This window comes from Hyperolius riggenbachi, chromosome 8, assembly GCF_040937935.1.
Source record: "Hyperolius riggenbachi isolate aHypRig1 chromosome 8, aHypRig1.pri, whole genome shotgun sequence".
Lineage (NCBI taxonomy): Eukaryota > Metazoa > Chordata > Amphibia > Anura > Hyperoliidae > Hyperolius > Hyperolius riggenbachi.
Window position 1 is genome coordinate 130,768,701 of NC_090653.1, and position 25,434 is coordinate 130,794,134.

Sequence of the window (25,434 nt, forward strand, 5' to 3'; positions counted from 1 at the left end):
TGAGTACCCCCCAGGGGCCGTTTTGTCGTTACAGTTCCTCTTTAAAAAAAAATAAAATAAAAAAAGGTCATTTTTAGGAGTAAGAGGGTAAATACAATAGTTTATCTCATCAGTTTATTTTCACCTCGGGTTCACTTGAAGCCTCTTGGCCCCATAGCTGTTCATGCCCGAAACCAGAAAAAAGGGCGCAGGAGCCTTTACGGAAAAACGGTGCCGCAATAGGCGCCTATTGTAAAAGCCGCAATTTGGGCGATCCACATCGCTTGCTACCAGGAGCCTCTCGGGGCCAAAATGTACCTTCCTTGCCACATATTGCGGCATAGGGGAGGTTAAGGTTTAGGAGGGTGGGTGGTGGGTTTCGGCACTACCATGGGGGTGTCTTGGGGTAAGGCCTTAGGGTTAGGTACTGGGTTGGGCTCTTAATTTTAGACACCACCGGGGGGGGGGGGGGAGGGGGTTCGGGCTTAGGGTTAGGCACTGGAGGCATACTTTCTTTTGTATGAGAGTAGGGTTAGGTTAAGCTATAGTAAAATATCGGTAAGCATTACCAATATTTTACTATCGGAATCCAGCAGTACAATATCGCTAGTTGTAGCGATATTCTATTAGCAATTCCCTGCACCTTTTTTTCCAGGCGCCTTTTTTCAAGTGTGCATCCATGTCTGATACAGTACAAAACTACTGCTCAGCATGGCTCTAAGTCAGGGGTCCCCAAAATGTTTCGGTCACAGGCCCGGTCAACATACTTCAGTCTGTTGGGGGGGCCGGAACATTCATAAAATGATGTTGAAGAACATTACATTGAATCTAGGTATTGATTCCCTCCAATCATTCCCGGAGGAGAACTCCCTGCAGCAGCCATTCAGACATGCGGCGCCCAAAGAACATCTTCGTGCACCAGATAGTGAAGCATACCCAGGTGACAACCTGCTGTCCAGTTGGAGCAGTGTCACCTGATGCAGAATTGGATTGGAAGCCAGCAAATGACTGCTCGTTGGCTTCTACAGTATGTGGATAGGTGGTGCCAGCACTGCTATTCTACATGCGGTCCGCCGATATTTAAAGATGCAGGGCCACATCTATAAGTTATACATTTTGTGTTTGGGGGCCAGTAAAAATGCCTCGGGGGCCGCATCCGGCATGTGGGCCATAGTTTGAGGACCACTGCTCTAAGTGGTTGCAAGTTTCCTCTGTCAGACTTGACTTTCTTAGTACAGTTTTTTTTTAAATCTTTGTAGATGTTAAAATGTTTGTAAATTGGTGCTTTCATTTCAGAGACACCACTTCTATAAGCCATTCACCTAGTGCAAGTTTTGATAACACACTAGAAGCCAGGATCCAGAAGGAAGAGGAGGAGATACTTCTAGCAAACAGACGATGTGTGGACATGGAGGGGAGGTACGTTTTGGCTGTGACCTATGAAGTACAAATTATCATTCTTGGTAAAACTATGACTAGGCTTAGGTCTATTTTAACATTAAGCTGACATATTAAGCACATATTTAGCAGATAGAAAACCCAGGTAAGTGTCAGTTTTTTTTTTAATATACATGCCAGAGAACCCCTTTAAGCTTCTTTCATACCTCAGTTGTCCTAGGAAACTAAAGGTGGCCACTAATGATCCAACCTTTTTCATCCAATCTTACCATTTCTATGTAATACAAGGGAACTGCCTAAATTATTCATTCAGTATATTCACTTAGTTTACCCTTATACTACATAGATTTGGTAAGATTGGATGAAAAAGATTGGATCATTAGTGGCCACCTTAAGTTTTGGCATTTAAGGCGAGGACGACAGATTGATTAAAGTCCATACAGAGATGGTTATTACCAGCAGAGCACCCAGTGAAGAGGGACCTAGGATGACTCTGCGGGCCCAAGCAGTCTTGTATTCTGCATCCCTTATTGCCGTGTCACTGCTCCTTGATCTGTATTGTCTTACAGATTTGAAAAGTAGAAACCAGCTGATTGGTTATGCTTTTCTTTGAACTATCCCATATTGTGAATTGTATCTTTCATGGGATCACTGGCATTGCATTGCTGCTGTTTTTTTGTGAGTTATGTAATGTCTTATGCATCTCCTTGTGACTTTGTCTCATGGTATTTGGAATGTCTTAGACAAGCTAAACTTTGAACCTTAGCTAATAGTGGCAAATAGCATTTTCCTGTTTGGGTAAATAAGAGATTATTGAATTATGGCTGGAACATTAATGCCGCTATTCAAACAAACTATTTTGTATTTAGGTCTGTGGAAACGCTCTACTGCTAAGCTGAGATTGTAAGCCTTTGGGCAGGGTCCTCCTCCTTTTGTGTCCTACCTGATCTTGCACCTCCATTACTGTGCACCCATGCTATGCACCTGAGTGAACCTAACTTGCCTAATCTCCATGCTCCCCTCCAGTGACTGACTAAGCATTACCTGGTACTCATACTGTGCTGCGTGATCTGGTCTTTCTTGTATTCGTGTATTGTCATATTGCTGCATGTCACCCCTAAACATTGTCTGTAACCTAAACTAATGTCCAGCGCTGCGTAATATGTTGGCGCTTTATAAATACAATAAATAAATGTGTGTTAGCTCTTTGATTAACTTGCGTCAACTGAATGACTTTTATAGTCAGAAATCCACACATTGATTCCTGCATCAGAGATTTCACCTGTACTCAAATGCTTCTGGTCATGCATTCACCATTTTAAGATAGACTTTGTATCTGCAGAAGCCTCAGTTCACAGAGCAAAAGTCAAATTTGAGCACTGTTATTACTGAGCTAAGACATTATACTGTATTTAGATTTGAGTTTGGAGATAGGCATTGAAGTAAATATCAGTCAGTTTAGTAAATGTAGCATCATATATTCAAAGGGCAACCCCCCCCCCCCCCCCCCCCCCCTTTCATTTCCTAGTGCTATGGTTACTGTATGACATTTCTCTGGTATCCATAATGTGATCTACTGGAACATTCCCACACTGCCTTCCTGATATTGCTATATGTAACTACATACAGACCTAATACCATTCTGGAATCAGCCATTCATCCCGCTCTGCTGCGTACCAGATTCATTGCATGCTGATTAAGGCAATGTAGGTTTAGATGTGCACATATATACTAGCAAGAGAATGATGTTCTGCCCACAAAACCTTACTCAGGTGTGTGTGCTGCAGAAAATTGGGAGAAGTCACATGGTGATAATGAAAGTAAAATAAATCGATTTTCTTAATTACTGCAGTGAGGCTTTGTTTCCACGGTAGGATAAGCAATTCCATTTATGATTTTACTAGTTGCTGTTATGTGTTATTCTGAGAATAAACACATTTCCTTAGATCCCTAAATGCACTGCAGGAACCGTTTTTTTTTTTTCCTCTGTTGTCCTCTGGGAACTCCACTGGTATTCTCAGCCAGTTTAACAGTGCAGGTATCTTTACTGACTGCCAAGACCATTGGAAGATGACTTCACACACAAGAACAGGTGGAAGCATCCTTGTAGATGCTCATGTTTTATGAGCCTTGTAAGATGGCCCTCAGGCTGTGAGGGTCACCAAGAAGAGGCAAAGGAAGAGTTGTGAACATTAAGGGGCCCCATCAAAGTTTTGCTGGGGGGCTCATAATTTGTAGTTACGCTCCTGCTCGTGTTGTCCCTCCGGTACTAATGAGAACATGTAAAACGATGAGTAGGGATTTTTAATTACGGCCTTTGGATTTCTGAAGTCCTACTGTGAAGAAGCAGGTTATATCTGCGCGTGGTGCTGAGCACCATGTGCCGTCATAGCAGCAATGCACCACCAGCAATTTTTTAAAAAATTTTATGTACTTTTATCCTTCTGGCGCCTCTGTTCGCCTACCAATGCACCACATATGGTAATTCGGGGCTCTGGCCGCTGTCAGTCCCTGAATTACATCTCCCTCCGAGTTGCAACAACTCTGAGGGGGAATAGTATTTAACGCCGCCTTGGAGTTTAGTGGCAACAGGGAGAGACGTCATTCTGCTCTCCCTGTGCCAATCTGGCCCGCACCAAAATATGTACTCCTACCAAAATAATATGTACTCCTACTGTGATGGTTTTGGAACTGCATATGTCCACGTTGCAACATAAGGAATTTGTCTATCGTGAAATGCATTATTTAGCCTGTTTGATAATGCTTAAAGGAATACTATCGATCTATACATTTATTTTTAAATGCTGTATGTTGTAGCACACATTAGGACAAGTACTAGGAGCAATTTGATTCCTCACACAGCTGTTCCTCTCAGCTGTAAAATCCTCCATCAGTTTTAGATACAAAATGTATCTAATACTGAGGGCTCCCAGAGGGCTAGACCATGTCTCTACACAGGGGAGTTGCTATCAACTCCTCAGTTTATAGTTTAATGATCACCTTGCTGAAAGAATCTTATTGATATGGTGGTAAGGGGTTAACGATTCTAGCAATGTGTGTTTATTATCTTTGCTTCTCTTGACTGATAAAGATACTAATAATGCTAATTGTAAACAGTGGTCTGCCCCTCTCAGCAGCTTGTAAAGTGGATGCAGCCTGGAGTGAATCACCACAAGCAGGCAGCCAGGCAACCAGTTTGAGTGTAAACACAGACTAGTGTTATAGCTAGTTATATTCCAGCAATATTACAGCTCATTTAGTTACCTGTTACCATGCTGTGAGTGACGCAGTGAAATATATTTGTGAGCTGTGTGAGAAATGAATTTTTAAGCAGGGATAGAGGGAGAGAGACCTGGGTAAATAAATAAAGTGCCCCTAGCACTAGTGGTAATGTGTACACTAATATAGAGTATTAAAAAAAAGTTTTCAAACGATAGTATTCCTTTAAGAGGACATATTGGCTCTGAGTACAAGATTAGGTACAAATAGTCAAGTATGCAGAAGACAAAAATGGAGAAAAGTGAAAGTTTTTGTGAATTGTCTAATTGTGTATATTCAGAAATGATTGATCTCCCTTATGTGTTTCAGGATAAAGACTCTACATGCTCAGATAATTGAAAAGGATGCTATGATTAAAGTGCTTCAGCAACGGTCTCGTAAAGATGCCAATAAGACAGAGCAGCCATCTTCCATGCGCCCATCAAAGTCGCTAATGTCCATTTCCAATGCCAGCTCGGGAATACTGTCCCACTCCTCTACCCTCAGTAGTACGCCCATTCTGGAGGAGAAGAGAGAGGACAAGAGTTGGAAAGGCAGCTTAGGTAAGGTCCAACGCTAAAGCTTCAGTGTCTTAAAGGCAAGAGAGCAACAGATTTGTATTTTTTTTAAATGAAACCTCTCCACAAGAGAGGTTTATAATGAAGTGTACTGTTGAGGGGGGCAGAGGTTATGGTGAACCTCGCTACTTACCTATGGGGTGCTGATTCTCTGGCCCATATGGTATGTGCCATCTTCTCTATGGACCAGCCACATCTGAATTTTGTAGTTCCCAGCAGTGGCACGTGAGCACCCTGCAATGTATGCTGGGAGATCTAGCCTAAGGATGCGAGTACAGAAATTTTCTCGCATCCATAGAATGAATGTAAAGAGGACTATTACAAGTTTAGTATTTTATTAATTATACCTTTTTTTTTCCTTAAATGATATGCAGGAGTCCTTCTGGGGACAGAATATCGCTCAGAGTCCATTTCATCTACCCCATCACCTGTACTTCCATCCACACCCCAACTCTCAGGACACTCAAAGACTGGCAGCCGGGACTGCTGCACACAAACCGATCGAGGCAGTGAACAAAACAAAGCTCCTTCTGTGAGCGCATCTCCAGGTCCGGGGAGGCTGGCCACTCCGAGCCCCATGTACAGCTCTGAGAGGACTGGTAAGCTTGAGTGATAGTTGCTGGTAATACCAGTAAAGCTTTCTAAGGAGGAAATCTCATCCTGGTGAATTGGTTAAATGCAAAGTATACTGGAAGGTATATTGGAAACAAACATTCTCCGTTTTGACAACCTAGTTGCTTGTATTAGGGCCCATTCACACCTAAAATCGCTAAACGCAAACGCTGAGCAATTTTCTGGCGTTTTTCTCCTAGCGATTTCCCAGTGATTTTTCACTGTATAGAAAGCGTTTTTCCAGCGATTAGCGTTTTTGTGATTTCTAGTTCAATTTAGCCTGCAGAATCGCTCAGAAAATGCTGCAGGCAACGTGCTTGTGTTTCAGCAAATCCCTTAGATGAGAACACTTCCATATACTTTCATTGTACACACGTTTTCAAATTGCTAGCGATTTTCAACAATGCTGAAATCGCGCTGAAAACGCACAAGTGTGAATGGGCCCTTACTGTCAGTTTTCCAACTTGTTGTTTTGAGTGCAAATTGTTATCGTTTGTAATTACAGTGAAGCTTCCTAGAACAGCTCGTGCCATGAGGTTTGATTGGTTTAAAGTGTACCTGAAATGGGGCCAAATAAAAAATGTATACATACCTGGTGCTTCCTCCAGCCTCCTCCGGCCTGATCGCTCCCTCGTTGTCCTTAGTCGCTGCAAATTTTACCGGACCGTGGCATACTGTCGCATTCTCATACCCCGGGAACGTTGTGCGCTTAACCAGGCGGTGACTGAGGATGACAAGGGAGTGATCAGGATTGAGGGGACTGGAGGAAGCCCCAGGTATGTATACATTTTATTTGGCCCCATGTCAGGCACACTTTAATGCCCTTTAGTGGGTATCTGGAAACACTGCTGTCACATTGTTTTTCAGTTACCTTGTACTGCGGATTTGGTACATACCTGAATGCATTGCATTAGGACATGCTTTTCCCAGTGTTTGCAAGTTTAGAATGAGCTGTAGTCTTGAGGAGAACAGATGGGTGTTTTCACAGAGCTTACATTTTTAGTGATTCCTCACAAAAAAAGCAGACTTCTCCTCTGCGTATGTGTATGTGTGCCGCCGGTGAGCTGGGTGCTGAGTTTGCCAAATGATGGCTCACCCTGCTGACTCTCTCAAATCCCCGGGGGCGTAAAATAATATTTCTTCTCTGATTCAATACAACTCAGAGGGAGATGTAAGTTGGGGTCCAGCGATAGCCAGAACCCAGAATTAACCTTGCGCACAATATAACATCACTGCCATGGCGACTAGATTCAGCGCTGAGCACCATGCGCCGAAACCACTTGCTTCATCTCCTCCTTCTCTTACAGATTGCATGATCCCTTATGTTTAACGTAGGATCCGTCGACATGTCTGTTGTGGTCCATTCCGTGGAACCGACCATTTTGGCTTTTAATATGATCCAAGTCTTAGCCAATATTATACTTACTCAACACACTTTGCTAGAACTGATGACTACCATAGTGCAATCCTCTGTTGTTGAAATAACTGCTAGAACATGACAAAACAATCTTTTTATAATCAAGACCTGCTCTCACACCCCCTATCTTTCCCTTACAGATGCAACGTTTCAGTCCAACACATTGGATCAAAAAACTCCGGTTCCATCCCTGGGCCAAGACATTACAGATGGGGAGATGGTGGAATATCTCATATAAGAAAGATATATTTTTATTTTAACAATTATGGTATTTATAGGAAGTTCTACCTTAAGCCTATTTATATGTATTAGGAGATTAAGCAAAGATTTTTTTTTAACTGTTATTTTCTATTCATAAATGAGATGTATTCCGTTTGTATGAAATGAAGGGGCCCGATTCATTCAGGGTTTTTTGTTTTTTTCCTTCTAATTTTGTAGCCAAAACAAAAGAAAAAAAAAAAAGACATGACTTGCTGTACTGTAAAGTGAATTAATCTGTCCAAAGGCTAAACGCCCATCTCAGTAGCTGATGGAAGGAGCCATTTTCTGACTACATACTGGTGCACAATGTTTCCGGGGTGGTGAAATCGATTGCAGTCAAGCAAAATCATAATTTCTCCCCAAAGTTGTATGTAGTTCAAAGAATATCCACCTCCATTTGAAGCTTCTAAAATGGGGTTGCTGTAGTGTTGTCACAGATTTCCTTCAACGCTAACAGCTAGCCTGCAGATCGAGGACAGTCTCTCTTTCTTAAGGTGCTCATGAATGGTGCAATCTCCCAAATGATTGACTGTATAATCGATTGGATTGGGTCCCATTAACCTCCCTGGCGGTATGATTATTTTCGAATTTTAGGATCTAAAAGCGGTGCATTTTTTTTTTCAAATGCTTTTAGACCCTAAAAAAAGTGAAAAAAAATCACAAAGCAGAGTGATCTGCAGCAGCCCCTGCATTTACTCACCTGCCTGGGATGCAGCGCTGCAATTATCCCTCCGTCCTTCAGGTGGCGGTGTAAGCCGAAAGTGAGATCGCCGGCTGTGGTCATGACGACAGGCGGCGCTCTCACCAGAGGGTTGCAGAGCCTCTGAGGAAGGGAAGGAGAATTGGTTCCGGCGTCTGGATCTTGTGGGAGGTGAGTTGCAAAGCCTGCTGCGCGCTTTGCTCTGCATTAACATTCCAGCGGCTACCATGAGTCAGGTTTAGGGTTACCGATCTGAGCTGCGGATTTCCGGCCCGAGTATGACTTGGGGTTACCGCTAAGGAGATTAGTGGTGCCGATCGACAATGAACAATAGTTCTATCAATCGTTCCATTTGATCAGATTGCTTATAATTTTCCTCTACATTGGTGGCCCGAGTGATTGTTTCCAATCGATCACAATGATTGGACTGTCGATCATTCGGGAAATTGGATCATTAATGAGCACCTTTACTCTCTTTCCTTCTCTCTATCCTTTCTACTCTTTCACCCTATCTAGTTTGGTGACATAACAAAAAGTGAAATGTCCCATTGGAATGTAATTTCTTAACTAGCAGCATCCTGATACAGGTAGAGTTGCTATTGGTAGAAACTTCTCCATGTAACATATTGTACACAGCTGTTCGTAACTTTTTTTTGTAGTATTTAAAAAGCCTTATCTGGAAACTGATGCAGAGTTTTGTGCAGTTCAGAAACAGTACAATATTGTTTCCCAGCACAAAGCTCACATGCTCAAACCTGTCATTATGTATTGCCATCACAGTCGCTGCATAAACATTGCCAAATCATTGAAATGGTTTGTAGAATGAAGAAAGCCAGGAGGGTGGGTGTGTAAATGTGAATCATTACCACAACCAGCGTAAATGAATACCCACTAAAATGTCCAGTGTGGGTCTTTTCTCCTGTTCACTGTCTGTGTTCAGTGTTGGATATTTGCTCACAGTAGTCTGTTGCCTAGGTGAAGATCTATTACTGCATTTAGCCCCCATTTTGGATAGAGTTGTCTCTTTATTATGAGTTGTTTGGGGTCAGTGTTGTGAACTTCAGTATAAAACAATAGGCTGGAAAGGTAGCTGGGTGATGTGGTGCTCATCCAGCCTGGTGCTGGAAAAAAGGCTACAAATGTGGTCATATTTCTACGCTTGCCTCCGGTCAGTGCTCGGAAACCATCATTTCTGAGACTGAGAAATGCAATGAAAACAGACTGATTTGATGAGTGCTCATCATAAGCCATGTATGGAATGTCACAGTTCTAGTGGGAACCATTTCTTATGAACATGTAATTCTTTTTACCCTGTGCACAGCGGTGCTCCATTCACTAATGTGTCATGTAAGGGGACCACTACGTTATACTCACCTGTCAGTAGACGTTCAAGGCTTATGTACTTGCTGTTCAAACTCCTCCCCCCGTACATAATCCCCCCCCCCCCCTCCAGAATGGGGGGGGGGGGGGAGTAATATTTACCTGCTTTCAGCGCTGTGGGTCTCCTCACAGCTGCACACTCTTCTCTGCCATTCGCAGGATCTTGATCATGTGACTCACATTGGTCATGTGATCAGAAGTCGACGAATGGCGGCAGAGAATGTGCAGTTGTGATAAGATGGCTCCAAAGCCGTTGGGAGGGAGGGGGAGTTGTGGGTAGTATTTTTACACCCCTGGCTGATGTTCAATACTGTCATTTGATCTTGAACGTAATCCATGCAAACACACAACTTTCCGCAGATGTTGTCGTTCAATGGCCAGAACTGTGATCATATGGTGGTTGATTCATGCGTCCTCATACAGTGTATATGATGTAAACTGTGTGAGTTAGTCATGCAGAACTGATGTGTGTTATAACCTTCCTCCTCAGTGTTGTGCAAGCACGGTATTACAAGCAGGTTATGGCACCAATGACAGTTAGTAATGTGCAGGCGCATTATCGCAATAGGTTTAGAGTACTCATTTCAGTCCCTGTGCATGTGGATGACAGGCAACTGTTGTTTGAAAAATTCCAACATGTCTGCCTGTACACTTTTCTCATTCGTCATTCTTATGCATTCGTCTGGCATGAATTCTCCTGAACAACTGTCCAATGACCTTGATGAGATTGGGTCAAATGACTTGTTGCAAGTGTGTACCAGTTTATTTATCCTGACTGTAGAAACATCTGTAGATGTTTTACACAAGTTGTTACATTCCAGTTTTAGGAATAAGTGGCTAACTGTGAAGTTAATATCTGTTGCCGATTGCTGTAAAATACAGTACAATCTCGTTATAGTGAACTCTGCTATAGTAAACATTGGGGTATAGTAAACTAAATGTCTAGATCCCTGCCAAGCACCATTATAAGTATATGGGAGTAAAGCCTGGTATAGTAAACACTGATATAACAGAACTTCCGTTATAATAAACCTGATTTCTGTCCCTTGTGGTATTATGTATCTGGCTTTAGTGGAAAGTGCGTGGGCGCATGCATTATACATCAGTCTGAGACCCATGAGCCGTGGTCAGTGGGCAGGCTGGCAGCCACTTGTAGCCTGCTTGCTATTTGCACACTACTCTGGGCCTGCGTTTATTACCTAAAAAGCACCAGCCAGTGAGACCTCTGCTGCCTCCTAATTACTAAGGGAATTGCCTGTCATCTGTGACTTGCTTGTGCATGGCTGCAGAAATGTGGACAGAGGAGCACACTATAAGTACTGTACCCACATTAACTGGTGAGACGTATTCTTCCTTCTCAAGCTGTTGCGTGATGATTGCATGCAAATCCTTGTATATTGAGCACTGTGCGTTTTTGATCTAGCTTAGACACTGTCGCTTGCTTGCTGAAACATTGAAAAGAAAAAATATGACTCCCAATTATTAACTACATTAAAGGAGTTATCAGGGAAAAATGAATAAAATAAGTGCTTCTTACCGAGGGCTTCCTCCAGCCCCAAGCTCCCAGCATGTCCCTCGCCGCAGCTCTCCCCGCAGCTGTTCGCCGCAGCTCCCTCCCGGTCCCCGGCGATGACGTCAGGCCGACCTCCAAGTCAATCACCGCCACGCGGGCCGGAACGGTAAGTAGCACTTATTTTATTCATTTTTCCCTCATAATTCCTTTAAGATACAGTACTATAGTATACTTTATGTGCTTGAGTATGACAATTTCTGATATAGTAAATTACTTTGTCCGGTCCCTTGTAGTTTACTAAATGGATTCTACTGATTTCCAAACGTTTAAAGAGAGTCTGAACCGAGAATAAATCTCGCTTCAGACCTCATAGTTAGCAGGGGCATGTGTGCCCCTGCTAAAACGCCGCTATCCCGCGGCTTAACGGGGGTCCCTTCACCCCCAAATCCCCTCCGTACATCGCGGAATCTCTTCCACATTGGGGCAGGGCTAACCGCCGCAGCCCTGCCTCCCGCGCGTCTATCAGACGCGTACCTCCGCCTCTCCCCCGCCCCTCTGTCTTCCTTCACTGAGAGAGGCGGGGAGAGACGGCGATGCGCGTCTGATAGACGCGCTGAGAGGCAGGGCTGCAGCCGTTAGCCCTGCCTCCAGGAAGAGCAAAATTTACGACCAATTTGGTCGTTGATTTTGCAGGGAGGGGGGGCTGGGGGTGAAGGGACCCCCGTTTAGCCGCGGGATAGCGGCGTTTTAGCAGGGGCACACGTGCCCCTGCTAACTATGAGCTCTGAAGCGAGAATTATTCTCGCTTCAGTGTCTCTTTAAGGCCACATTCACACTATGCATGTTGCTGATTTGGTGCTTGTGAGTACTTTATCCATAAAATTGTACTGGTATGTCCATATCTCTGTGTTGCAATGGGCCACATTATCCAGATTCACTTTTCACTTCCTACATTTCTGGATAAGGTGTTCATTAACACGCACATTGCCATAGTAATATTCATGCTATGAAAAATAACCATGTTATAATGTGCAGAGTGCATTGCATTGAGCCTAAATTGTAGCACATAGTGTGAGCGTAGCCTTAAAGGTGTCTCAGCTTAGCTGTGGCTTCACAACTCATGGTTTCTGATGAATTCCTGGCTCTATAGACTCTTGTGAGATCTTGTGGGGGTCTTTTGCATGCTTTTCCCCTTGATTTGACTGCACATGATTATGTACTGAATTCTATGAACTGGTTGTAAGGACTGTATGTCACTACTCCTAACAGACCAGGTTCCTTTGTAAAATATTTTGGTGCAGCATGTGTTCAGTGTCATAATGTCAGCTCTTCATAGCCTGCCGCAACATGTGACACGTCTGGCTTCAGAAAAAATTGCATGGATTTGCTATGTTATGCTGTAATTCATCTGCATCACATGCAATAACATACTGGGGAAATCGGTACAACCGAAACGGCTGGAAATTCTAGTACAGTTCCTTTGTACAGGATATGTCATAAGGCTTCACAGTAATTAGTGTCAATATATTTTGTTCACTGAGGAGGAGGAACATAGGATGTTATCTTTGCTGGTTATTTATCAGATGCCTTTTGTGCTGTCAGCTGGTTTTAGGTCATCAGACAGTAAAACTTTTGAGTTGAGGTGTACCTTGTGACCATCTGCTGACAAGCCAGATGTCTCTCCAGACTGTACAACATTTTTAATAGATTAGGCATTAGATTTGAAATTAATTTTAAATCTAATGAAATGTTGTTAAAAACTAGAGCACATATCTGCTGGTGCAAGGTGGTAGATATCGATTGTTCACCTGGTCTACCCCTGATCATATAGTATATGTCAGTCTTAAAGAACTCTAGTAGGTACATACATGTAAAAGGGAAGCCAAGTTAATTTGGGCACAGGAAATAGCCGTATTGGTAATTTTTCACCAATATTTTACTATCCCCTAGCCTGACCCCATTCTCACTTGAACCGTAACCAACACCCCAAACAATACCTAACCAACCTCCCCAACCTATGCCTAACCATACATGACCTCCTAACCTATGCCTAACCCTAAATGACTCCCAAAACCTATGGCAAATCTTAGCTAACCCCCCAAGTTGATACCTAAGGCTACAAATAGCTAGTTTGGATGCCGTCATAGGTGCCAGTGTAAATACCCGTGATTAGCAGCTATAAGTGTTAGGTTTGGTGTCTTCAGCACCTGATAAACTATCGGGTGCCAGGGCTGCCTGCTAAACAAGCTGTGGCTACATAGGCCTGCCTCCGGTGCCCAAATTAACACATAGCTGCTAGTCATGGCTATTTACATTTGCACCTATGGTGCGTCCTAAAAACCGCGGCGTCTCCAGCACCCAAGTTAACTGCTTTTCTTGTAGGCACCCTGCACCTCTCTAGTTGTTTAAAAAAAAAACTGATCTAAATGAAAAGCGTCTTTTCCCAAGTTGTATTGAGACTTTGATGTGAAGTTACTGATCTGTTAGTGCCAGTGGAGGTCAGCACACTCGTTACTGTTTCTGATGTTTACAGCTCTGTCATTGCAACATTTACTATTTATCAATCTTCATACAGGTCAGGGAACACTGCTAAGTTTATTGACTTTATGTCAAATTGACAAATCACAGGACCCAAGCAACAAAGGGCAACAAGGCACTTAAAAATTTACCTCTGGACTCCAATGTGTTTTTTTTTTTTTTTCTTTTTTTGAGCTTTTTCTATTACGGATATTGCACTCACAATTTTGGTTTTCTTAGATAAAGGTTATCAGTTTGGATTGGCAGACTTCAGAAATCAGCCCTGCTTTATGTTCTCGCAGATGCTGTTCACCTGTGCTCTGTATGCTTCCATACATTATCATCACAACGACTATTAATCTCGGCTTCTGGTTTTATTGAACAAGATCCAAGAGAAAAATTATAGGCGTCTGGCGAGGTTCCAAAAAACCTTCCAGAAATAAACAGAGAACACAGAAGCCCCTTATGTTATGGTGTAGTATATCAAGCAAAGTGTGCGAATAATATACAAGTAATATTACTCACAAAGGAAGGTTGCAAAACCAGCAGCCACAGAATCAAGCAGGTGAAGAAATCCTGTTCTCACTCAGGTCTCAAGAAGTCGTCCGTCAGGAGTTGGGGAAGCTCCCTTGAAGAATGTATGGCTAGGCTGTTTAAAGGAGTCTAGGTTGACTACCCCCCACCCAGTACATTTGGAGTGCGGTATAGTTGGGAGGTAAGAGGCACCCCAGCGAAAAGATGACTCGAATGAGTGAAAATATATAAACGGGGCTTAACTGAAGGCAGTAAACCACAAAAACGAAAAAATTCAATATTCTTTATGGGCACTGTAAAAAAACAACGCGTTTCACAGGTCACTGATGGCTTCATCAGATTAATACAGTGTCTCTAAAAACAAATGAACCATCTGTAGGAGCACCTATCCAAAATCCAAGAGAGCTGTTGCTTTCTTTCAAATTGTGCTAAAAGCAGCTTCTATTACTTGTGTGTTTTAACACCTGCATATTGGCGGAATCTAGGAAAATTCTGTGGCAGTGCATTGCTTTGTGGCAATGTATAGCTGCGTACTGACATAATTATAATGTCAGTACAGCTGCCCCCTAACTTCGCTTCATGGTTAACCATTCAGTATCAAAACAACCACCACAAGCAACCACTATTGTTTAGCACATCATACACATCCATCGCTTGACCGTTTTTCTCTATCTTGAGAGCAGAACTTGCAGCAGTGTGTCTGTACAGCAATCATTTCTAAAATGATCACTGATCACAAACAATCATTCCAGTTAACAGCCTCTGTACGGGTCTTTAGATTTCTGTATGCAGGTTTTGCTAATGAATGCCAGGGAAACTGAAAGTATAATTGAAAACTAATCATAAAAATATGGAACAATCTGAAAATGAAAGGTGCAGTGGGACTACCACAATGAAACACAGTAAATCTGGACAGTTGTGACATTAGAATATTGTAGATTAATGCTGTGTTTATCAGATCTGTCCTCGTGACTCCCCAAGGGTGCATGTTTTGCAGGCTACCTTCCCTATGCACAGGTGGGGCAATTAGTTCCTCAGCTAGGTGAATTCCATGTAGCTGAGGCACTAATTACCGCACTTGTGCATAGGCGAGGTTGCCTGCAAAACATGCACTGTTGGGGAGTCACGAGGACAGGCTTGAGAAACACTGGAATATTGGACTCCCAAGCAGTTGCTTATGTTGGGGACCAATAATCTAAAGCTTGGTACATATACTCAGTGTTACCCATCAGGATCTAGCTCAATACTTTGACTGACACTGCGATGCATGAGTGGTGTACAGTTGCCTCCCATGGCTACAGCCGTGGGATGCACCTGTTTCTATGGAGAAGGAAGGAGGAGGACGGTGTGGTGGATGATGGGTAACTTACAGTGGGTGTGGTGAGCTAGGAAACAATGGGCTCAGGACCTGCTTGGGTGGCACTGTAAAAATTCTCTGTGTCGGGTCTTTATGCAGCATCAGAGACACCAGTAGACATACTAGATTCTTGGCTGAGAGGGGCCTGAATGGTTTCTTGGCCAAGTGTCATCTAGCATATGTAACTAGCTTGAGTCTTCTTAGGTTTCCACTAGTGCGTCTGCTCTGACAGCATTGGTATCCCAACAGCTAACAGAAGACCTATCTAAATGACTGATGATCCAGCGACATGCTGTTCATGGGAGAAGCCTTTTTGGGTACAGGCTTGTCAATGTGAAATTTTTCTATGAGAAGAAAGACAGAAAAAAAAATGATCTAAAAATGCCTTAAAAAGTAAAGAATTGAAGTGATTTACCAGTAATTGCATTTCAGAGTGTTTAGTGTTGTGAATGTGAACAAGCACGTTTAGAAGTATTTATAGTTTGTTTGTTTTTTTACAACAACGGACACTGCACTTCATTCCTTCATTGAAACAAATGTATGCATGGTTATTTGGGTCAAGCTGAACCATTTTATACAGAACACCTGCATGTTTGGTATGCCATGATTTAGGAAAATCTGTTTGAACTTGCATCTTGGCTCGATGGCTTAAATCAAAACCTTCACTTGTATATGCATGACCAAAACAAATGTCCCCAAAATGTCAGTGCAACTTAACTTAAAGAAAACCTGAACTGAAAATTAAAAGTCAAAATAAACATGCACAAGTCATACTTACCTCCCGTGTAGTCTACTTATCAATCTCTTTCTCCTTTCCTGCATCCTGTTTGTCCACTGTGATCAATTAAATTCTCTGTCCTCCATTTTGAAAATGGCCATTACTCCAAAACCGCTTTCTGGTCATTACACAGTTTAACTGTAACATCGCCCACTTGAGCCATAGTGAAACATGGACACATCAGCTCTCCTCTCAGCTGAAACTGACAGCAACTGATATATAACTGACAGCAACTGATATATTTCAGTTCTGACAATATGTTGTCAGAACTGGAAGGGATCATTGTCAGAAGAAAATGGTGAGCTTCTGAGAGGAACTGATGGCAAGGTAACTGTAATGTTCATTTGAAGTTACCTCGTGTTTATTTTAAAGAGTTTTACTCAGTACAGGTTCCCTTTAAGCTGCAAAGTAGTTAACAAACCATTTGCAGATAATTCTAAATACAGCAGAATGTTTGTTTGTGTGCTTGTTATCAAGATATGAAAAACTCTGTCATGAATAGGTTAAAAAAATACGTATCCAGCAAGAGAACGATCAGAACGCATGTATATAGTTTGTAGATGTGCTGAAGACGTGATTGACATTTAACTCTTATTGTTTTTGGTGTGTTTGTAGGTTATAAGCTTATAAATGACAGTCATCCCATTAGCAAAGTGTTATTTCAAGTTGATGACTTTGCACTGCCAAATATTAGCATTATAGTCTTTTGTCATTTGTAGAAATTTTGTTTGTTTGTTTCTTTAGTATGCTTCAGTAAAATGAGTTTTGTATTTTTTTTTGCGACTGTTAGAGGTGCCAACAGTATATTGCAGAGCAATATATTACTGGGCATTGCGGAAGGCAAAACATTAATTTAATATTTGTATAGTTTTAAAGCACAATTTTTTTTTTGTTTACCAAGTGGAACTTGGTAATATTTGGAGTATGTTTCTCTGCAGAAGTTTTCAGAATGTTAAGAATATATAGGTTTCTTGGCTTAGTATATAATGTACTTAGGACCTGTTGCTTCTGGTTTTGCATACGCTTTTCTGACTGTGCATTGTATAGTTATTGAAAGGACCCTGCAAATTCTGCTAACAATATTTTCTTAGTTACACTAAAAAGACTGCTTATGGCACTCATCAAAGACGTTATTTCACTTTGAGCTTAATGCCTTCTTCTTTCCTTCTAAAAAGAGCCAAGTATCTTTCTTGTCTTTTTTTGTTCTTCTTCCGCTATTAGTGTGAAGCTGACTCATTAGAAAATGAAAAAGTAGAGTGTTTTTTTGTTGCCAAGACTGGCTTAAGCAGGAAGATATTGCAGTAGTGCCAATACATTTTATAGTGTTGTTCTTGCTGCTGGCTTTTCTCGCCTGTCTCTGCTGCCAGTACCTTGAGCTAAGCTGAGAACAAGAGGTTGGAATGAAAGCAGGAAATGTTGGCTTCCTGGATACTCACAGCAATAGATCTGATTGTATGTGTTCTGTCAGGTGCTGTTGCTAAGGATCATAGGTATAACCATTAGTTATGTGGGAACAAAAATATGTTTTCTCATTTTCTCTTTATGAGCATATCTACTTGAAATAAAGTTCAGTGTTTTATGCTATATTTTAATTATGACTATAAGGGTGGGTCAGCTCACAATCAAATCGGCACATATTGTAAATTGAAATTACAGCATGGTCTACTTTTTACTGGAGTTCATGCAGGGATTGAAGCAGGAATGTGGATTGTCACCAAGTATCGTTGCATGTTACTGAAAGGCCTGAAATCCCAAGCTTATGCATTTCCCAGTGGTTCTCCACACATCCCTCTCCCAGTAGCTGTCATGTGACATTTCATGAGAGACACCAGGAGATGGATGAGGGAGAAGGAATGTGGGTCTGCCGGTAACAGGTCAGGCCTGATCCCAGTGTCCTTTCCTGTGATTATCTCACCATGGACTTATAAGGAGGTTTCAAATGGCAAAACTGTTTGAGGGGGGACAGCATGGTAATTTTTAAGGCAAAATGGCTGTGCTTGTTATGGTGGGGATGAAGTGGCATGAGTAGATTTATTTATGGATCTAGCCTGGTCATAGTTGTTATGAAGTGTAGAGTACATGGGTATAATTGTTATAAAGGGAGTATTTAGCCATACGTGTTACTGAGGGCAGAATTCATGGTGGCTTTATTATGGGGTATCCTGACCATGTTTTATGTATCTACTTGTAATTGAGTGTTTACATTTTCCATCTTAAGATCAAATGTAAGTGGTTTGCTTTATACTCAGTCAGCACTATCTCAATTATATATATTACATTGATAAAATGTATGGTTTTGTTAAGCATTGAGCAGAACATCTGGAGTAGGATTTGCTCCCCTTGAGCTGAATGAAATTCTAGCAGACTAAAAGTAATGAGGCCCTAAAGGTGCTCATTAACTGTACAATATTTTCATCAGATTTGATCTTTTGACCCAATATTTATATCGAATTGTACAAAAAAATAGTGCAGTATTTGGTAAAAATCGATGTGAAAGGATTGTTTGGTTGATTAGAGCTGAAAATATTGTAGATCTGAAACTTGCATTTTTTACAATCGTATCTGAAGACCAAAAATACCCTAATCGCCCCGGTTTATGGGAACAGTTGCATTACCTTCTGATTACGTTCAATCATAAAGAGTGTGTTGAAAGATCGCATCTGATGAAAAAAATGTACCATAAATGGGGCACCTTTCGATACATTTGATCATTAATGAAAGATAATGAAAATAGTGGAGTAATCGGTAAAAAGGTCTGCTGCAACCACCTCCAATTGCCAGGAGATGGAAGCTGAATAGGCAAGAAAAAGTGGATAATAAAGATTGGACGTTTTCATTAATATCTGGTGAAGCAGAGCTTACTTTCCTGCATTATGAAAAGAGTAAGTATGGCTCTTACAGTGAGAAATCCACTTGGAGACAGTCATTTTAACTGGAAATGGTGGAGCGGCGTGTAATGTGTAGATCATCCACAACTCCATGACTGCCTTCTGCCTTGTTAGTCAAGGTTTATTTTTCTGTAAAAGCCACCACACTACTCTGTGCAGTAGACTGTCAGGCATTCTCCATCTGTTGAAGCCAGAAAGTCATTTATGGATGTGAAATAGGGCGTTACATTGGCAGAATGAGGACAAAGGCGCGTGTTATGAACTCACTGCACTCAGTCCCTCTACTGATCAGCAGTTCGTAGGTTTGTCTTGGAAGTTTGGTTTCAGTCAGAAATGCATCAGTGTGGCATTTATTACTTGGATGTAAACTTGTATAGCAAAGTTGAAGGTATTGTTCCTTCCTTGTAAACAATTTTTTGTCATTCCTTTCAAAACTTTGAATGTGACACTTAAATGCACATGTTGGAAAGCATTAGATAATCAATCTAGTTTGCTTAGAATTGTGAATTCCAATGTCCGCAATCATATTTATGAAACAGCACTTCTTTTCCAAAAGGAAATCCTTATACTGCACTTCTTTGCCAAATTGGATGTCTTATACTACCTGCATTTTAAATATCTGTACATGTAATTGTTCATGTACAGTATGATGTAATGATAAAAAAGTTTTAAGAGCCATCAAATATAAAACACAGATTGCCACGAAAGTTGTTATAGCTCCTTGTAAATGTTGCCAAACCTTAGTAGAAGCTCCGTTCCACATTTGCAAAGATTACAATGACAAGGTGCTAAAAGCTGACATTTCATTGACTGGTGGTGTCTGCTCGGTGGAGTCACTTGTTTGGGATTTCTTGCACACCAGTGGAGATGGCAGAGATCTTCCTAACAGTCACTTATACATAAGAAACTGTTAAAGATAATTTTCACAGACCTTTGAATTCAGCATAGTTTGGCATCCATTTAGCATGATTTTGACTGTAGGTCAGTGTATATGGAACTATTTTTTAGTTTTAATCCTTTTTCCGATTTACTTGTTTAACCTCCTGAGCGGTATGGACGAGCTCAGCTCGTCCATCACCGCCGGAGGGTGCCGCTCAGGCCCTGCTGGGCCGATTTTGATCAAATAAAGTGCAGCACACGCAGCCGGCACTTTGCCAGCCGCGTGTGCTGCCTGATCGCCGCCGCTCTGCGGCGATCCGCCGCGAGCAGCGGCGAAAGAGGGTCCCCCCAGCCGCCCGAGCCCTGCGCAGCCGGACCAATCAGTTCCGGCCAGCGCTAAGGGCTGGATCAGAGGCGGCTGACGTCAGGACGTCGGCTGACGTCCATGACGTCACTCCGCTCGTCGCCATGGCGACGAGGAAAGCCAAACAAGGAAGGCTGCTCATTGCGGCCTTCCTTGTTTATTCTGGGCGCCGGAGGCGATCGGAAGAACGCCTCCGGAGCGCCCTCTAGTGGGCTTTCATGCAGCCAACTTTCAGTTGGCTGCATGAAATAGTTTTTTTTTAATTAAAAAAAAACCCTCCCGCAGCCTCCCTGGCGATCTCAATAGAACACCGAGGAGGTTAAAGGAGTACTATCGATTGAAACGACTTTTTTTTTTTAATACTCTATATTAGTGTACACATTACCACTAGTGCTAGGGGCACTTTATTTATTCACCCAGGTCTCTCTCTCACTATCCCTGCTTAAAAATGAATTTCTCACACAGCTCATAGTAGTTTGGGTCACCCTGAGCTGCTTGGTTACTCTGTCACACAGCTCACACATATATTTCACTGTGTCACTCACAGCATGCAGCAGACATGAGGAGAAATAGGCTGATCTGAGGTGGTAACAGGTAACTAAATGAGGTGGAATATTGCTGGAATATAACTAGCTATACCAGGAGTCTGTGTTTTCACTCAGACTGGCTGCCTGCTTGAGGCGATTCACTCCAGGCTGCATCCACTTTACAAGCTGCTGAGAGGGGCAGACCACTGTCTACAATTAGCATTATTAGTATCTTTATCAGTAAAGAGAAGCAAAGATAATAAACATACATTGCTAGAATCTTTAACCCCTTACCACCATATCAACAAGATTCTTTCTGCAAGGTGATAATTAAACTATAAACTGAGGAGTTGATAGCATCTCCCCTTTGCAGAGACATGGTCTAGCCCTCTGGGAGCTCAGTATTAGATACATTTTGTATCCAACACTGACGCCAAAACTGACGGAGGATTTTACAGCTGAGAGGAACAGCTGTGTGAGGAATCAAATTGCTCCTAGTACTTGCCCTAATGTGTGCTACAACATACAGCATTTAAAAATAAATGCATACATCGATGGTATTCCTTTAACTGAGACACGAAATGTTGCAAAATTGAACGTAACCTGATATCCATGTTCATTAGCCTTAGGTGGATACAATATGTCTTAAGCATCTGCACAAATTGGAAACAATACGTTTGTTTGGATTGCACTTCTAATAAGCAGATAGGGAAACGGTATTGTACTATGGAATTGGTGTGTGTTCCACAAATAATTCCTTGTGTGGCATCTGCCACATTTGCGCATAAAGAGGATTCTGATTGTAGCACATGACAAATACTGTGCTTTCATCATTTTGGAATATCAATTGAAGAAAAGTGAAACTTGATTGTTCTGGGTTTCTGGGCTTTGTAGTCCTTCATTCCTTAAAAATATGCCATGACATTCTGAAACCTTTTGTTTAATTATACTAGTAGTCCTGTGCAAAAATAAAACTTGGGTTTACTGCTCCTTCTCTCCTATTGAGCTGAAATGCCATCTCTAGATTTTTTTTTAATGTTAGTTTTTGATACTGTAGAGAGGGGTTTATTGAGACCATTATGGCTGTCTGTGTCCCCATTGCATTTTCCCCCTCACTTTCTGTCCTTTGGACCTCCATCTTGGGCACAGGAAAAATAATTTTCACTCTTCAAAAATGGTTTATTTTTCAGAGTACTTGTTACTAATAGAAGAATTTTCTGAGTTCCTGTCTGAACAGGAAGTGAGTAAAATTCTCCCAATTAAGGACAAAGGACTACAGTAATACAATGAGGCTCTAAACCCCTAACCCACCATCCAAAACTAAAATGCGAAATAGATCTTAGAATTGCGCTTTAATATCTTGAAATCACCAACAGCAGGATTATGTAACAAATCTAAAAGTGAAAGAGCTCCCTTACCGCTGATCTGATTCTGCTCAGGAAAAATCTGCTAGTACACCCCACCATCTACTCCTTCAATGGAATCTACAACAACTCTGCCTGTATCCTAGGCTTACCATAAACTGTCCCTCTCATGAGTTTATCTATTCTCTACCACTTTGCCTTTCTGTACGGAGATATATATATATATATATATCTATCTATCTCAACCTCTAAGAATAAGACTTTGATGAATGTGCAGACTTAAGTGAATGAGAGAATTATTTACCTGTTCATTTCCATGTGATTGTTGTTGGAACGACGCATTTGCTGGGCAAAAGATTTCCTTTTTTTTTATTTTTATGTTGTACAGAATGTTTTTATAATGTTTTGTAACGAAAAATGAGTATTTTTGCACTATTCTGTTTCTTGCTATGCTATTGAACTGGAAAATAAAAGAAACCTGTCTGATCGATTACAGTGTATATGTTGTTATTGTGTCCTCCTTGCTGCAGTCATGTGACAAGCGATGCAGAAACAGAAGAGGTTAGTGTGACCGATGCAAGTTCAATTACACAGAAAAAATATCTTGTGCATCAACTAAAAAGGCTGTTAGTCTCTAGACGACCCTCACACATTATAAGCTGTTAAACTGTGCCTAGATGAATAGTACACAAACGTCAATGAGTGCTGATAACTGCTATACTAAATTGTCTAAAGCTTTCATGCCTGACAAAACCTTGTTAGAAGCATCACAAGATCTCCCCCGCCCGGTTGGCACCATGTGTCCATGCTTGAACCTGGTGGCTGCTCAAGCATCACGCTTACAGAGGGGAGAGGATAGAGGGGGCAGGGACTGTCATACACAACCAGGAATAGATCAAGCAATGCACAACAATAAAGGGACACTATAGTACAAATAAAGGTCAAATAAATAAAGCCGCTCAGTGTATGACAGTGTCATGGTACTAACGATGTTTACCTTTTACCATTACATTGTTATAAAGGTTTACCGTATATACTCGCAAGCAAGCCGAATTTTTCACCCCCCAAAAGTGGCCCAAAAGTTGGGGGGTCGGCTTGCTTGCGAGTCATGTGCCAGTATGGGTGGTGGTGGTAGTAGGTGGGTGGGTAGGTAGTACCCCTCCCCCCGCGGCCGCCGCTACTATTACCTTAGGCGGCGCTGCTTCCTCTATCCCCGACCTGCTCTGGTAACTAATTCACAGCAGCGCGCCCCTCGGCGGCTGCTGTGATGACGGAAGAAACCATAGAGAGCGGTTCCCATAGTAACGGCGATACATATCGCCGCTACAGGAAGCCGCTCTCTATGGTTTCCTCTGTCATCACAGCAGCCGCCCAGGGGCGCGCTGCTGTGATACATATCGCCGCTACAGGAAGCCACTCTCTATGGTTTCCTCCATCATCACAGCAGCCGCCGAGGGGCGCGCTGCTGCGATACATATCGCCGCTACAGGAAGCCGCTCTCTATGGCCTCCACCGTCATCACAGCAGCCGCTGAGGGGCGCGCTGCTGTGAATTAGTTACCGGAGCAGGACGGGGATAGAGGAAGCGGCGCCGCCTAAGGTAATAGCGGCGGCCGTGGGGGGAGCGGGGAGGGGCACTGCCTACCCACCCACCTACCCATACTGGAACTATACTAGCCATACTGGGCACAATGCTAGCTATACTGGGGCACTAAGCTAGCTATACTGGGGCACTATGCTAGCTATACTGGGGCAATATACTAGCCATACTGGGCACTATACTAGCCATACTAGGCACTATACTAGCTATACTGGGACACTATACTAGCTATACTGGGGGACTACCTACCCATACTGGGCATTATACTAGCTATACTGGGTCGCTACCTACCCATACTGGGAACTATACTAGCTATACTGGGCACTTTACTAGCTATACTGGGCACTATACTAGCTATACTGGGACACACTGGGGGGCGGCCAGCATTTCCTACCCCCGGGGTCAATCATTTTTTCCTGGTTTTTCAGGTAAAAGTTGGGGGTCGGCTTACATGCGGGTCGGCTTGCTTGCGAGTATATACGGTATTTATCATGTTTGTTGCGTTCCATGACCCGTTTTCTCATGTCAGTGCAATACAGCATTGATGTAGTTTTGGTGCTCTAAGGACTCAGGAACCCCATTCACATATTTGAACGCAGTGCTAAGCACACCTGCATTGGTATTACATTGTTGCCTAAGTGAATGATGCTGGGGAGGATTGCCAGGACATGAACAGGAAGTTTTGGGGAAGGAAGCTATTGTTAGGCTTTTGCCTACACAATTTAATTCAATTAGCTTTATCAGCAGGACCAAATAAATTTTAGCTTTGCCAAGCAAAACAGAGTAATGCATGGGAGGGGGGTGGTTGGGATATTATAAGAGTGGTAAAGGTATAGAGGGAATACAGTTCACATGGATGGGGATAGTACAAGGGGCAGTACAAGGGGTACACAGTCTGTTTGCACCGTTGTTTCCTCTTCCCCCAGTAGGATGTAGAGTTTCCCCTCCTCATCTATGGTGGTAAAATCTGGGATGGGGCAGAGAGTCTCTCGTAGTGGGCAGTTATCACAGGTGCATATTTGCTGCAGTGTAGAAGGAAGTGGGCCTAATCACTTAATTGTTTGAAAAAAAAAGTGGGCCTAATCCTCCAGGCCCCCCTGCACACACTGCTTGTACAGTCTTTCTTCTTGTGGCTTCTACCTTGTGACTGTATACTTTGTGAAAAATGTGTCATATAAATAACATCAATTAGGTTAATAAATGTAAACAGTGGGGAGAAGCATTTTGGTGGACAATATGACAAATGTTTTACAATTTTTGTTTTTAAAGCCCAACTAAACCCAAAACTGAACAAGAGAAATTCTAGTAGCCATTTGGTTAATAAGTGAAAGTAAACAGCAGGTAGAGACAATGTGACAGACAGAATACCTGCTTCACAGGTCAAATTTGTTCAAGACTCTGTTGGGGAATGAATGGCATTTGGTTGCTGTGTAATGCAACCAGAATGGCTGCATTTTTTAACCACACTTCTGTCAGAGACTGATACAGTTAACTCCTTAGCAACCAATTTTATTTAGAGGCTTGCAAGTGC

General features: G+C 42.3%; 1 protein-coding gene across 1 annotated transcript in view; it reads left to right on the top strand.

The window, feature by feature from the left end:
• AMOT (angiomotin) overlaps nt 1-11,426 on the top strand; it is a 111,197-nt gene extending 99,771 nt beyond the window's left edge. The window contains exons 10-13 of the mRNA XM_068251107.1: nt 1,276-1,398; nt 4,966-5,198; nt 5,588-5,812; nt 7,383-11,426. Coding sequence (XP_068107208.1) covers nt 1,276-1,398; nt 4,966-5,198; nt 5,588-5,812; nt 7,383-7,480 — 679 coding nt within the window. The 3' untranslated portion in view covers nt 7,481-11,426. The remainder of the gene's footprint in view (nt 1-1,275; nt 1,399-4,965; nt 5,199-5,587; nt 5,813-7,382) is intronic.
• Nucleotides 11,427-25,434: the final 14,008 nt, after the last annotated feature.